The 16,336-nt window shown below is 42.0% G+C and overlaps 1 protein-coding gene across 1 annotated transcript in view; it reads left to right on the top strand.

Annotated features, from left to right (window-relative positions):
• Positions 1 to 9,293, top strand: part of DDX41 (DEAD-box helicase 41) — a 31,270-nt gene extending 21,977 nt beyond the window's left edge. Inside the window, exons 12-17 of the mRNA XM_077265931.1 lie at positions 2,789 to 2,860; positions 4,890 to 4,986; positions 7,775 to 7,924; positions 8,159 to 8,230; positions 8,317 to 8,427; positions 8,783 to 9,293. Of these exons, the coding sequence (XP_077122046.1) occupies positions 2,789 to 2,860; positions 4,890 to 4,986; positions 7,775 to 7,924; positions 8,159 to 8,230; positions 8,317 to 8,427; positions 8,783 to 8,919 (639 nt within the window). The 3' untranslated portion in view covers positions 8,920 to 9,293. The remainder of the gene's footprint in view (positions 1 to 2,788; positions 2,861 to 4,889; positions 4,987 to 7,774; positions 7,925 to 8,158; positions 8,231 to 8,316; positions 8,428 to 8,782) is intronic.
• Positions 9,294 to 16,336: the final 7,043 nt, after the last annotated feature.

Here is a 16,336-nt window from a genome sequence, read left to right as displayed (position 1 = left end):
CACATCTGTTCATGCAACGGTTTTCCTTGTTCTTATTGGAATGTGCACATTATAGATTCAGACTGAAGGCAAGAAAACCACAAGAGAACACATGTAAGCAAAGAAAGTAAAGTGAAACAAACCAGAATAAGTATTAAACCTTAGATTCATTCCTCAAAGCACAACCTTTTTCCTCTGATGGCAGCCTTACACACACTTGGTGTTCTCTGAAGCAGCTTCTTCAGGGTGTCACCTGGGATGGCTTTCCAACAGTCTTGAACTAGTTTCCGGACGTGCTGAGCACTTGTTGGCTGCTTTACCTGCACTGTGTGGACTAAATCAAAGCTCCGGTGATTGTGCAGACCATGTCATCTGGCAAAGCACTCCCTTAGTCTACTTATTGTTCACATAGCCCGTACTTGGCCTGTAGATGTGGTTTGGGTCCTTGCTCTATTGTAACACAAATTATACCATCCCATCTAGTTCTAAGTTAGTGGGACCATGTCATTGCAGAATGCTGTAGTGCCATGCGGGGTTAATCTGTCTTGAATTTGGATTACATTACCAACTGTGTCACCAGGAAAGCATCCAGACACCATCACATGTCCCCTCCGTGCTTCGGAGTGGGCATTACACATGAACAAACAATCCAGTTACCTATCCTACTTCTCACAAAAACATGGCTGCAGTTATCAAAAATCTCAAACTTTGACTCATCAGACTACATTTCCATTGATCTAATGTCCAGTCCTTGTGTTACTTTACCCAAACAAGTGTCTTATTGTCAGCGTTCCTCAGTAGTCAGTTATTGAATGCAATTTACCCATAAAGTCCTGCTTCTCTCTATACAGTTGATGATAAGCTGTGTCAATTGTGTGACGTCTGTGCATAATTTATGATGGCTGTTCTCTGAGGTGCTGGTAACTCTGATATCCTCGGCAGCAGAGCAGTCCTTTCCTGGGCCTCATGGGAGCCAGTTTAATCATAGTGATTGATGGTTTTTATGACTGTACTTGAAGATATCATCAAGGTTTTAGCAATTTTGTGGATTGGCTGACCTTCATGTCTTTGAGTAATGATGGACTCTCGATTCTCTTAGTTGAGTGGTTTTGCCATGTTCTGGCTTACAGCAGTTGTGTGATAGGGCTGAGCACTGTATTTAGCTTTGTACCAACACTGCCTCTGGAAAACATACCTGATGGTCGCAAACCTTTTCTGAAGGGTGTAATTCCACAAATGTACTCTACATTTCTGCATACCTGTTCATTGGATGCTATTCCAGATTACTTGGTGAAGCTGCTTGAGAGAATGCCATGGGGATGTAAATCTGTCATCAGAGTAGGGGGGGAATGTGAGGACGGTTTGGCACATACTCTGGTCTGTTTCATTAGCATTTCTTTACTCTGATTCCTCATATGTTGCTTTGTGGTTTTGCAGCCTTCAATCTGAATCTAAAATATGCACATTCTAATAATACATAAACCATTGCAGGAACAAGTGTGTCCCAGCTTTTGAGTGGTATGTGATATGTTTGTTGGTTGAGTTGTGATTGGTTGCAATAAAGACAGCGCTTTTAGACAGATTTATGTATTTCACCCATGTAGAATCTTCATAGGTAAAAGGAGGGCACAGTTGAGTGGTAAGGGGTCTGATGCTCCTGTTCACATAGAATTGGAGACTGACTTTCTGTCTACATGTGAGTGCAAGTACTGGACTGGTTGTTAGACTGGAGATCACATGAAAATTTTTCTAAACGGTATAAATGAGACTTGCTAACGATACCATACTATACTTGGATTTTCTGAAAATCTGCAGAGAAAATCCACAAGAGATACACAATGTGTGCACTTACCCTGTGCCATGAAGGCATCTACCTAGTCAAGCTTGCAGTTGTTGTTATTATTATTATCGGTCTGTGCCTTGATCTCGAGTCATGGCGACTTGATGGATGAACTCAGGAGGATTGATGCAAGTCTAGATAGATCCACCAGGTTCTTCTCCACTAGTATCTTGATAGTATAAAACCATCTGGTTGCAGGTCTTCCTCTTCGCCTTGTTCCTTCTATTCTTCCAACTATGATGTCCTTCTCCAGTGATTGCTTAACTGAGTGGTATGCAAAATCAACATCCAACATAATACATAGTGTGGTGTTTTTAAACAGTATCTTTTGATGCATAATTCTATTTAATATTCCCTTTATTATCATGTTTTTACACATACATCAACATTTAGTAGCAGACTCAAAACTATAGTTATGTTACTAGGTCACCCAGTATTAGAAAGAAGTGGTCTGGTTTTTGGCCTTGAAGCCAAACCAATTTTGTCAGACTGTATGATTTCATATGGCGGCATACAGAAGTTAAAGTATTTTTTTTATTGTTTCTTTTTTTTTTTTTTGACAGTGTGCAACATGTTTCTCTTCCTATCAGATGCTGTAAATATTGTTTAGGGATGGAAAACTCCTTATTAGAACTTATTCACACCATATACCATAATCACGAGCATATATTGGCCAGCTTTTACATTCCTCGTTATTCCCTGCTGTTGGGCAATTAATTGCAGATGTAAAACAGACCGTAAAATATGGCTGCTGTACATCCATGTAAATGAGCCCTAAGGTGCCAAAGCTTGTGACCGATTACAGAACCGCTGGGAATCAGCGTGTCTCTGCACTTTTGCAAATAGAGCTGCTGTGTGCTTGAGGCCGACGTTGTTGCTGGAATGTTTATTCTAGTAATATTCTTTTAAAAAATGTTGAGTGTCATGAAAATCTTTGCCACTGATGTTCTGGTTTGTCCCTCCTTTTAGGAAGTTGAATATGTCAAGGAGGAGGCCAAAATGGTTTATTTACTGGAGTGTCTGCAGAAGACGCCACCTCCTGTGAGTAGCACTTAAGGTTTTCTAAAGGACAAGTTGATATATGATGTCTGATGCCTATAATCATTACTTCGTCCTGCACCTTTTCTTTTTGTCTTTTGAGCCTTGCCTTAGTTAGTACAGGCTTCTGTAAGTACCAGAGAGAATGGCTCACTACCTGTCAGTTGTTCCTTGTAATTGGTACACTAACTCTGCACACAAATTATTACAGCATCAGCTAGACAGTGGTCCCCAACCTTTCTGACCTTGAGAGCCACATTCAGCTTAGAGAGAGGGTCGCGAGCCACATCCAGGTCCCACCCCCATCAAAGTAGTGTCAACCAAAGCCCCCATTACGGGTATAATGATAACCAAAGCTTTTCCACAGAAATCACTCCAGAGCAGTACACTGAGATCCAGGGGTTCCCACAATACCCCATTCAGTATTCTCCCAACACACTGTGACATCCAGCTTTGAGCACCTCCTCTAACAAGTAGTACAAACCTCCAGCGTACCATACCTAAAACATCTCTAAACCCCTAAGACCAGTAAATGTGCATCCATATCTGCAATTCTGTGTGGGGCTACTCACAGAATTCACAATTTTGAGATGTGGTCTTCATACCTGTTTGCTAGACCTGGACCTATTGCATCAAGCTGGCAGACAGCCGCGAGCCACAATTTATGGGACCGCGAGCCACATGTGGCTCCCGAGCTACAGGTTGGGAAGCCCCGAGCTAGAGAGAAAAAAGAGGGCAACCTCAAATATCATTTGTATTAAACATCCATTAGTCATTATTGTGTTCATTGGGGTCTCTTCAACTGCAACTAGGATTCTAAGATGGGGCCAACCTGCCTTACTTCACCACCACTGGTTTTTGTTTGTTTTTTTGGCATTGGGGGAAAAAACAATTCCTCAGCACTGATTGAGCAGAGCGCTTTGATGAAACTGTCTTCTTGATCATTGAGAGGAATGTGCAGCAGTACAGGAAGGAAACCGAAATCTGAATGGTGCAGCCCCCAGGTCTTCTAACTCTCCCCACTCGCTAGCTCTAATGTCGTAGAGGGAATGCTGTTTACACCACTAATTGATGGGTCTTGTAAAAATGATGTCTCTCTCTAGGGACATTTAACACATACTCTGTGGATTTTCTATTGTTCTAGACAATATCTTATGGATATGCCATAAATGTCTCTCCTGAGAAAATGCCTTGTAAAGGGGTTGTCTACTACTCGAACAACCCCTTTTCAATCACCATAGTTCCCCAGTTTGAAATAATTAGTTATTCTTACCTCTGCTGCCATTCATGCGATTTTAGCACTGGCTCTCCTGGGGCTCGCGTGACATTATCACTCGATCTCTGCAGCCAATCAAAGGCATTTCACTGTCTCCTCTTTCCAATGTGTCTGACATTTGGAGGAAGTCAGAGCTGTGGCTGCTCTTACTTCCTCTGGATGTGTAATTTGTCCAAATGGGGACTGTGAAGCGGTTGCGAATTGGCCACAGGGATCAGGTGACATAATAATGTCAGATGAGCCACAGTAGAGCAAGTGCAGACACTGCCGGAATGGTGCAGACACCAGAGATGAGTATAGGTTTTGGAACATAGTGATTGAGAGGGCATTGCCCAAGTAGTGGCCAACTCCTTTAAGTAAAACGGCAATGTAATTCGGTTATTGGTGGGCAGCAACCTCTGTCCCAGTTTAGAAGTTGATCTGGGTAAGGGGGACAAGCTTTTGCACCAGGTGCCATGAGCCTAGCAGCACCCCTGATCAGAAGTAATGAACATTTTTTTTTCATCTGTAAAATAGCAGCATTCTATTGCCACACTAGAAGTCATTAAGGTCTTTAGAGTGACCAATTTGACAGTCAACCATTGTCTTTAGAGATGGTGTGCCTTATATTATGCATCTTTTAACAAATGCAGTTGCAGATTATCAAATCAGTTGCTAGGTTTTTAACGGCTACAATATTAGTATAACATGGTTTGATTCGGTCATAGATTGTTTCTCCAACCTTTCTTGTCATGTTATTTGTACATCTTGTTCCAGGTGCTGATCTTTGCAGAGAAGAAAGCTGATGTAGATGCTATCCATGAGTATCTTCTATTGAAGGGAGTGGAGGCAGTAGCCATACATGGAGGCAAAGGTTTGTGAAATCTTTTGCTGTACCTTATTTAAAATGAGTTGTTTAGGACTGGAAAAACATGGCTGCATTTTTCTGAAAACAGAACATTAGTCCAATAGTCGTATTGCAACTCAATGGCGCTAATATGCAATACCAGGTGATGCCCATGGATTAGTGTGGGGGTGTTTCTGGATGAATGCAGACATATTTTTTTTTTTTTATACAGCCCTTGTAATTAGATTTGCGTCTATATCATTTTGATTATACTGTGGGTAATAATCTTGATTAAATTAGAAGATTAAATTAGTTGAAGCACATGGGCCTCAAATTGCGGAATGCATTAAAGGGAACTGGTCACCCCCAAAATCGAAGGTGAGCTAAGCCCACCGGCATCAGTGGCTTATCTACAGCATTCTGTAATGCTGTAGATAAGCCCCCGATGTATCCTGAAAGATGAGAAAAAGAGATCAGATTATACTCGCCCAGGGGCGGTCCCGGTTCTGTTCTGGTCCGATAGGCGTCACGGTCCGGTCTGGGGCCTCCCATCTTCTTACGATGACGTCCTCTTGTCTTCACGCTGCGGCTCCGGCGCAGGTGTACTTTGTCTGCCCTGTTGAAGGCAGAGCAAAGTACTGCAGTGCGCAGGCGCCGGGAAAGGTCAGAGAGGCCAGGCGCCTGCGCACTGCAGTACTTTGCTCTGCCTTCAACAGGGCAGACAAAGTACTTCTGCGCTGGAGCCGCAGCGTGAAGACAAGAAGAGGACGTCATCGTAAGAAGATGGGAGGCCCCGGACCAGACCGCAACGTCTTATCAGACCAGAACAGAACCGGGACCGCCCCTGGGCGAGTATAATCTGATCTCTTTTTCTCATCTTTCAGGATACATCGGGGGCTTATCTACAGCATTACAGAATGCTGTAGATAAGCCCCTGATGCCAGTGGGCTTAACTCGCCTTCGACATTAGCTAGGCATATGCCTTAGTTCTCTCATTTTCTCTAATTAAAAGAAGCATATATCATAGAATGTTTGTTAGATATGAGCTTCAGGGTCATCGTGTCCAACCCCCTTCTTAATGCAGGATTCACTAAAACCTCTCAGACAGATGTCTGTCCAGCCTCTGTTTGAAGGTTTCCATTGAAGGGGAACTCTCCACCTCTTGTGGCAGCCTGCTACACTCATTGATCACCCTCACTGTCAAAAAGATTTTTCTAATATCTAATCTGTATCTTCTCCCATTCAGTTTCATTCCATTTCTTCTCATTGTTCCATGTGCAAATGAGAATGATGATCCCTCTACACTGTGACATCTCTTGAGATATTTGTAGACGGCTATTAAGTCTCCTCTTAGCCTTCTTTTTTGCAAGCTAAACATTCCCAGATCCTTTAATCGTTCCGTTTGGGACATACTTTGCAGTCTGCTCACCATCCTGGTCGCTCTTTTCTGAAATTGCTCCAGTTTTCAATGTGTGTTTTTTTGTTTTGTTTTTTTTTTGTTTTTTTTTAATAAATGTGGTACCCAGAACTAGACACAGTATTCCAGACGAGGCCTGACCAAGGTGGAGTAAAGGGGGATAATTACTTCACGTGATCTAGACTCGATGCTTCTCTTAATACATCCTAGCACTATTTGCCTTTTTTGCTGCTACATCACACTGTTGACTCATGTGCAGTCTGTGATCTGTTAGTACACCCAAGTCTTTTCACACATGCTGTTGCTTAGTTCTATTTCTCCCATTCTATATATGGAATTTTCGTTTTTGTTGCCCAGATGTAGATTCTTGCATTTCTCCTTGTTAAATGTCATTCTATTAGTCCCTACCCATTGTTCAAGTTTATCTAGATCCTTCTGAATCCTTTCTCTAGTGTTAGCTATCCCTCCTAGCTTTACATCGTCTACAAATTTGATCCATTTACCTTCAGCTCCTTTATCTAGATCACTTATAAAAATGTTGAACAACATTGAGCCCAGAACAGAGCATGATGGTACCCCACTTGAAAGACTCTTTCAATTTGATGTGCAACCATTTATTCCCACTCTTTGAGGACGATCACTGAGTCAGTTATGAATCCATAACTCCTAACCTAACCCAAAGCCATGTCAATCCCATACTTGGTTATTTTTTCAATAAGGATAGTATGAGATACTTTATCAAATGCTTTTGATCCACCCAGTCAGTGATTCCATCATAGAAGGTAATTAGAGAAGTCTGGCATGACTTATTTGCTACAAACCTGTGCTTGCTCCTGATAGTCTTCCCAAAATCTACACATCATTATCTTTAGTTATCTAAAGTCTCCAGATTATAAAGAAAGATGCAGAAAGCTGTGGTTATAACTGAATCGTAACCTTTGTTGTCAATCTCTTCTCCATATCTACAAACGTAAAGGCGGTTATCCTTTCGAGAACATACAAAGCCTACAACATTAGTTCACAAATTACATGCTTGCAAGAAGAAGATGCGATAACTGGCAGGTAGCAGTGGTGCAGTTGTTTAAATGTATATACTGGGGTGCGGGCATCACAGGCTGCCATCCAATGTTGTACACTACCCAGACTGCCGGAATACCCCCTAAACATCTGGGGAAAGGCTGTAGAGAGTTGAGACAAATTCTCCAATGACCAGGACCATATGTAGACCCTGGTCTCTGAGAGCCCTAAAGTGGGTTATTTCTGCGTGCTATAGCAAAATGCGCCCCTGGAGCGGTCTCTGGCAGGAGGACACCTTACCTGTAGGAGTGTTTAAGCAGCTTGCTGTCAAAAGGAAGTGAAAAGTTATTTATGTGTTAACTGTGTTTTATTCTTTTGTAGACCAGGAAGAGCGAACCAAAGCTATTGAGGCTTTCAGGGAAGAAAAAAAAGATGTCTTGGTCGCTACAGATGTTGCTTCCAAAGGTTTAGACTTTCCAGCTATCCAGCATGTTGTCAACTATGATATGCCTGAAGAAATTGAGAACTATGGTGAGTTTTGAATACTTGGTGATGATGCAGGCACTTCAAGGAGCATTATTGTTTTACTGCAGACCACATTATATATGAATGTATATGAATAGCACCCCTCATAACTCGCGCATATCTTCTATCCTGATGAGATACAGATACCGAGGCATGTGTTGTCCTGCGTATGGGGTCTTGTATGGTCTGTCCCTGTGGTATATGTAGCATCTTCAGCTAACTACAGCTCTTCATATCTAGTTCACAGAATAGGACGTACAGGGCGATCTGGTAACACAGGAATCGCTACCACTTTCATCAACAAGGCATGTGGTAAGTGTTCATGCAGAGATGATATGTGGGCATTAGTGTATGGCCATGCTGCCTGATTTCTGTAATTAACCTTCCCTCTCCCACAGATGAGTCTGTATTAATGGACTTGAAAGCTCTACTTATGGAGGCGAAGCAGCGAGTGCCCCCTGTCCTGCAGGTACTCAACAGCAGTGACGAGACCATGCTGGACATTGGAGGTGAGTAATAAAGCCTCTCCCTGTCATTTTATGGGTTTGCTGTGTCTACTTGTAACTCCTTCTTTAGGGATTTTCACACAAATGAGAGGAACTGAATTTTAAAGATTAAGGTTTGTAACTGATTCATCTTGGGCTAGGAACCCATTATGATAAAGGGTGGTGCCATAGAAGATGTGAATGTGGTATGTTGGAGCATGTATGTTCTGTGCTTACTCCAGAAAGTACAGGAAAAAGTATTTAGATTTTGAAGGACTGTCTTGTAAATACTAGATAATAGACCGTCCTAGTTTCACAGTCAGGACAGTGAGGTGCTCTGTAAGCTGTGCTGTGGTAATTGTGCCTACTCTTTTCCTAGGTGAACGCGGCTGTGCATTTTGTGGAGGTTTGGGTCATCGTATTACGGACTGTCCCAAGCTGGAGGCTATGCAGACCAAACAAGTCAGCACCATTGGAAGGAAGGACTACTTGGCCACCAGTTCCATGGACTTTTAATGGAAGAACTTTACATATGGAACTTGGTTGGAATCAAAACATTGACTGTAGTATGCTAACTCGTTGTCTCTACTCTACAGGGGCAAAATCTCAGGTTTCTGTGAAACACTTTATCTGTTAAAATATAAAATAAGTAAAAAAAATATATGTCCCCAAAAACCAGCATGTCAGTAGATAATCGTGTTTGATTTCTATTTAGCTGCTGTTGTGTTGATCCATCATTGTCTTGTCTACTGTTTATACCGAAGAAAAGCGTGAAATTTCTGCTGATTTCATGGACCTTATTTTTCTGTATAATTTACTGCACTACTCCAGCATTTGTCAGATTAGTAGCACAACTCAAGTGCTGTAATTAAAGTTCCTTGACCCTGGTATTATACTTGCCAGCCGCTGTCTTCCATTCTTCCCAGCACCGTTCCGGTCCCACACCGCCATCTTGTGGCCACAGCCCCTGACTGTCAGAAGTTAGAGGTAACAGTTACAAGCTCAGTGTAAATCTGAGAGCTCCATTCTGACTCTTGTAGACTTACATTGAGAAGTGACTTCCAAATCGCTCCAGCAGGTCACAGACTGTTGGAAACTGACTGGTGCTACACTGGCAAAAGATGAAGACAGCGACTGGTAAGTATATGACTGAGTGCAGGGAACTTGGATGAGTGGCAGCATTCCAGCTCTGCTTTAAACTAAATGCTTTATCCCAGCTCAGCACATTATCACCTAGGATAGTTAATCTTCTGATTGCAGGTGTTCCGTCCGTTTGGGCCCTAATGTGACAGAAGGGAACTGGGTGAGCATACGCATCACTTTACTGTTTATCACACTGCCAGCCATTGCCAAGCACTGCATTCAGCAGACCAACACAAAGGTGGCCACCGTTCAGTTCTAACTGGTCCTTTCAGAGCCCTGTATTTTGGGACAGTCTTTTTAAGATTATTAAAATCATGTATTTCACAATATTGGTATAAAATGTTCTTGCCAAAATTTGTTATTCTGTGTGAGCAAATGTACACTTTTTTTTATATATATTTCAGTTTGTGCATTGTCTCTTTAAATATGTAAATGGTAATTGTGGTGCAATAGGCATGATCAAGCTACCACATTGGAAAAATAGCATGGGTTAATGGGATTCTACTACCAGCACAGACAAGGATTCTTCTTACTGTAAGAGCAGGGAGTCCATGGAACATTCTCCATGAATTGATGAATTTAGAAAAACCATTTAAAAACAGCCTGGATTTTTTGAATGATTTTTAACAATATTAAAAGTGACGGTTATCAAATTTCTTGGAAAAGGGTTGTTGATCCAGATATTTAATCTGATGTTTGGATTTGGTAGACTTTTTCTATATGTGGGTATTTGCCTTCCTTATCAATATTGCAAGAGGCTGAACCAGACTAACTAGTTTTTTGTTTTTGTTTTTTTGTTTTTTTTAACTCTTAGAGGGCCATTTCAATCTTGGGGGGAAAAAAAAAATTCTATTCCGATGCTGAACACTGGAGGTGGGTTATGGAAATAACGGAGTGGAGTGACAGAAACTAGGCTCTTTCTATAGCATCACCTCCAGTGTCCACAACCTCTCTTCTTTATAAATTATGGTGCAATATCTATTGAGCCCTTCCAATACTATTACAATACACACTGGGCCTGAATCACCAAGCAGTTATAGCCGGTTTTCTGGCATAGAACCACTTGAAATGTTGCTAAATGTATGCACAATATGCGGTTGCACAGAAAAATTGCACCTTTTGATGGGTTTTATGTGAGTTATGCCAACTTTTTGAAACCTTTACATTGTCCAAGCACTCCCACTGAATCATAACAGAAATGCATGGGCTAGTTGCTGACTAGTAAATGTCATTGGTGCACGGCAGCTGAAAGATGCTCTAAATTTCTACTCCAGAGCACACATCCTCAAGACAAGTGTACAAAACACCAAGCTTGGTGTGTCCGGGCCAGCTTATCCTAAAATTGTATTTTTCACTTGGTCAAACATAAAAAAACAAACTGCTTTCCTTGGCGATTTTCTTCTAGGAAGACTATGGACACCTTGGTGGAACGCAACCTATCCATCTGTAAGCCGATGTAGCTGGTGTCCGCTCTTCGGTGGCTCTGACACTGCTTTGTTTCTGGTATGGATGAAAAGCAAAATCAAACAACCCAATAATTGTGAAACAAAAGCACCGAAAATGTTCCTTATACCAAATTTTATTGCAAATCACATTCCTGTAATTTCGTTTAGTGCCTGAAATTCATAATCTGACCAACTTCTCTGAAAAAGATGCTAAAAATGTCCAACCTCTGATTCACAAAGCATCATCTTTCATTTCTCAGAAGAGGAAAGCACTTCGAGAGGAAATCTCTAGGGATCCAGGGCTAGAGTATTACATTTCTATAAGCTTAAAAACAAGATGCAACAATATACAGGTCCTTCTCAAAAAATTAGCATATAGTGTTAAATTTCATTATTTACCATAATGTAATGATTACAATTAAACTTTCAGATATTATAGATTCATTATCCACCAACTGAAATTTGTCAGGTCTTTTATTGTTTTAATACTGATGATTTTGGCATACAACTCCTGATAACCCAAAAAACCTGTCTCAATAAATTAGCATATCAAGAAAAGGTTCTCTAAACGACCTATTACCCTAATCTTCTGAATCAACTAATTAACTCTAAACACATGCAAAAGATACCTGAGGCTTTTAAAAACTCCCTGCCTGGTTCATTACTCAAAACCCCCATCATGGGTAAGACTAGCGACCTGACAGATGTCAAGAAGGCCATCATTGACACCCTCAAGCAAGAGGGTAAGACCCAGAAAGAAATTTCTCAACAAATAGGCTGTTCCCAGAGTGCTGTATCAAGGCACCTCAATGGTAAGTCTGTTGGAAGGAAACAATGTGGCAGAAAACGCTGTACAACGAGAAGAGGTGACCGGACCCTGAGGAAGATTGTGGAGAAGGACCGATTCCAGACCTTGGGGAACCTGAGGAAGCAGTGGACTGAGTCTGGTGTGGAAACATCCAGAGCCACCGTGCACAGGCGTGTGCAGGAAATGGGCTACAGGTGCCGCATTCCCCAGGTAAAGCCACTTTTGAACCATAAACAGCGGCAGAAGTGCCTGACCTGGGCTACAGAGAAGCAGCACTGGACTGTTGCTAAGTGGTCCCAAGTACTTTTTTCTGATGAAAGCAAATTTTGCATGTCATTCGGAAATCAAGGTGCCAGAGTCTGGAGGAAGACTGGGGAGAAGGAAATGCCAAAATGCCTGAAGTCCAGTGTCAAGTACCCACAGTCAGTGATGGTGTGGGGTGCCATGTCAGCTGCTGGTGTTGGTCCACTGTGTTTCATCAAGGGCAGGGTCAATGCAGCTAGCTATCAGGAGATTTTGGAGCACTTCATGCTTCCATCGGCTGAAATGCTTTATGGAGATGAAGATTTCATTTTTCAGCACGACCTGGCACCTGCTCACAGTGCCAAAACCACTGGTAAATGGTTTACTGACCATGGTATTACTGTGCTCAATTGGCCTGCCAACTCTCCTGACCTGAACCCCATAGAGAATCTGTGGGATATTGTGAAGAGAAAGTTGAGAGACGCAAGACCCAACACTCTGGATGAGCTTAAGGCCGCTATTGAAGCATCCTGGGCCTCCATAACATCTCAGCAGTGTCACAGGCTGACTGCCTCCATGCCACGCCGCATTGAAGCAGTCATTTCTGCCAAAGGATTCCCGACCAAGTATTGAGTGCATAACTGAACATTATTATTTGATGGTTTTTTTGTTTGTTATTCAAAAACACTTTTATTTGATTGGACGGGTGAAATATGCTAATTTATTGAGACAGGTTTTTTGGGTTATCAGGAGTTGTATGCCAAAATCATCAGTATTAAAACAATAAAAGACCTGACAAATTTCAGTTGGTGGATAATGAATCTATAATATATGAAAGTTTAATTGTAATCATTACATTATGGTAAATAATGAAATTTAACACTATATGCTAATTTTTTGAGAAGGACCTGTATTTTATTAGAAATGGGGCAGTGTTTCATACAACTCCTGTTTAGAAAAAGGAAGGCAGGAAAACAAGAATGCAATGATATGGGAATCTCTCATAGTCACGTTTTATTCACAACAGAACACAGGTCAGATGGTGATCGTTCATTTAAATAAATTACATATAGAAATTCATGACAAGACGAGCCCATAATCAAGCGACAATTGACTGCATACAAGTTTTCACATGGCCTGCTATCAACTGTGTAGGAACAGACAATTGGCTTCCATCTGATATATATATATATATATTATAGTACAGACCCAAAGTTTAGACACACCTCATTTAAAGATTTTTCTGTATTTTCATGACTATGAAAATTCTATATTCACACTGAAGGCATCAAAACTATGAATTAATACATGTGGAGCTATATACTTAATTTCAGTTGTTTCACACCTTTTTGTTATGTCTTAGGGTATGTTTCCACGTTCAGGAAACGCTGCTTGTTTGATGCTGCGCAGCGCTGCAGCGTCAAACAAGCAGCGTCCAGATGTTCCTGCATAGTGGAGGGGATTTGATGAAATCCTGTCTCCACTATGCGTGGAAACCCGCACGCGGCGGCCCTGCGACTACGGACATGCTGCGCGTCTTTTCAGATCGCAGCATGCCCGTACACCTTGCGGGGACGCAGCGTCCCCGCAAGGCATATCACAGGGCCCTATGGGAGAGAGCGATCATCCCGGATGTGAAGAGTTAACACATCCGGCATGATCGCGTCCCATTAAGGGGGCGGGGCTTAGCGCCGAGCGGCTTCGCCGCTGCGGCGATACCGCCGCCCATCCGTACCGTGGAGACATAGCCTAATATTCTAGGTTCTTCAAAGTAGCCACCTTTTGCTTTGATGACTGCTTTGCACACTCTTGGCATTCTCTTGATGAGCTTCAAGAGGTAGTCACCGGGAATGGTCTTCCAACAATCTTGAAGGAGTTCCCAGAGATGCTTAGCACTTGTTAGCCCTTTTGCCTTCACTCTGCGGTCCAGCTCACCCCATCTCGATTGGGTTCAGGTCTGCTGACTGTGGAGGCCAGATTATCTGGCGTAGCACCCCATCGCTCTCCTTCTTGGTCAGATAGCCTTTACACAGCCTGGAGGTGTGTTTGGGGTCATTGTCCTGTTGAAAAATAAATGATGGTCCAACTGAACGCAAACCGGATGGAATAGCATGCCGCTGCAAGATGCTGTGGTAGCCATGCTGGTTCAGTATGCCTTCAATTTTGAATAAATCCCCAACAGTGTCACCAGCAAAGCAGCCCCACACCATCACATCTCCTCCATGCTTCACGGTGGGAACCAGGCATGTAGAGTCCATCCGTTCACCAATTCTGCGTCGCACAAAGACACCGTGGTTGGAACCAAAGATCTCAAATTTGGACTCATCAGACCAAAGCACAGATGGTCTAATGTCCATTCCTTGTGTTCTTTAGCCCAAACAAGTCTCTTCTGCTTGTTGCCTGTCCTTAGCAGTGGTTTCCTAGCAGCTATTTTACCATGAAGGCCTGCTGCACAAAGTCTCCTCTTAATAGTTGTTGTAGAGATGTGTCTGCTGCTAGAACTCTGTTTGGCATTGACCTGGTCTCTAATCTGAGCTGCTGTTAACCTGCGATTTCTGAGGCTGGTGCCTCGGATAAACTTATCCTCAGAAGCAGAGGTGACTCTTGGTCTTCCTTTCCTGGGGCGGTACTCATGTGAGCCAGTTTCTTTGTAGCGCTTGATGGTTTTTGCCACTGCACTTGGGGACACTTTCAAAGTTTTCCCAATTTTTCGGACTGACTGACCTTCATTTCTTTAAGTTATGATGGCCACTCATTTTTCTTTACTTAGCTGCTTTTTTCTTGCCATAATACAAATTCTAACAGTCTATTCAGTAGGACTATCAGCTGTTTATCCACCAGACTTCTGCACAACACAACTGATGGTCCCAACCCTATTTATAAGGCAAGAAATCCCACTTATTAAACCTGACAGGGCACACCTGTGAAGTGAAAACTATCCCGGTGACTACCTCTTGAAGCTCATCAAGAGAATGCCAAGAGTGTGCAAGGCAGTCATCAAAGCAAAAGGTGGCTACTTTGAAGAACCTAGAATATAAGACATAATTTCAGTCGTTTCACACTTTTTTGTTAAGTATATAATTCCACATGTGATAATTCATAGTTTTGAGGCCTTCAGTGTGAATGTACAATTTTCATAGTCATGAAAATACAGAAAAATCTTTAAATGAGAAGGTGTCCAAATTTTTGGTCTGTACTGTGTGTATGTGTATGTGTGTGTATATGTATGTAATATATATATATATATATATATATATATATATATATATATATATATATATTACACACACACACACACACACACACACACACACACACACACACACTCACTGTTGGCAGCAACGATTTTCATGCCATCATAAACAATCCCAGCGACAATCATGAAATCCCTCATAAAAGTACATATTTGTAAATCGGGTGTTGTCTAAAGCACCTGATGCATCTAATCATAAAAAACACATCAAATAACTGGACTGGCTAGGGTATGGTTGACTGACATTTTATTGCATGAGTGAAATCTGTCAAGTAAAGAACTTGTCCACACAGTTAAAGGGGTTGTCCACTAGTGATGCCTGATAAGACAGGTGGTTAAAAACCCTTGAGTATCTGCAAAACACCTGCAACAAGATTTGATGGCAGTAGGCATTAAGGTTTCAGTTTTCAGAGTAAGGTGCATATGAAAACCAAACCACAAGAAACGTAGGCTCCAGTAGGCTCAAAATCATATCTATAACCCACAGAAGTTTTGGGATTCATTTCTATGGAGCCATGAAACAAATGTGGAACTTTTTGGCCCTATGAATCCGCATTATGTCTTCAGAAGGAAGAATGAAAAATACACTAAAAAGAACACTTGCCTACAGTGGGCAGGGAGGTGATTCAGTGGTGCTTTGTGGCTGCTCTCCTTCCTCTGGCATTGGAAGTCTGTAGCCTATGTAGGGTAGGGTGGATTATCGGAAAATCCTAGGAGAAAATGTCATATCTTCTTTGAAGAAGTTTGTGTCATTGGACTTTCCAACTTTGACAAGCAGCGCTGTTTCTGCCATGAGGTGATACAGTGTGGAGAAATATACAGCATGAGGGAGGACAACATATTATGGAGAGGGAGGAGGATAGTGTGGGAGCTAGCAACAGCGTGAAGTGGGAATGGGGTGGACGCCTTAGTTGATAGGAGTGGAGAGTGTGGCAGTTACAGTTCATAAAGAAGGAGCAATGTGTAATATGTAGTTTGCAAGCTGTAGAGGTTTAAATTCATAAAGGTGGAAAGCATGTCGTGTAGGCAATATTATCAAGG

This window comes from Ranitomeya variabilis, chromosome 5 (genome assembly GCF_051348905.1).
Source record: "Ranitomeya variabilis isolate aRanVar5 chromosome 5, aRanVar5.hap1, whole genome shotgun sequence".
In the NCBI taxonomy this organism is placed as follows: Eukaryota; Metazoa; Chordata; class Amphibia; order Anura; family Dendrobatidae; genus Ranitomeya; species Ranitomeya variabilis.
The sequence above is the reverse complement of the archived record's forward strand: the minus strand, read 5'-3'. Positions and strand labels throughout refer to the sequence as shown.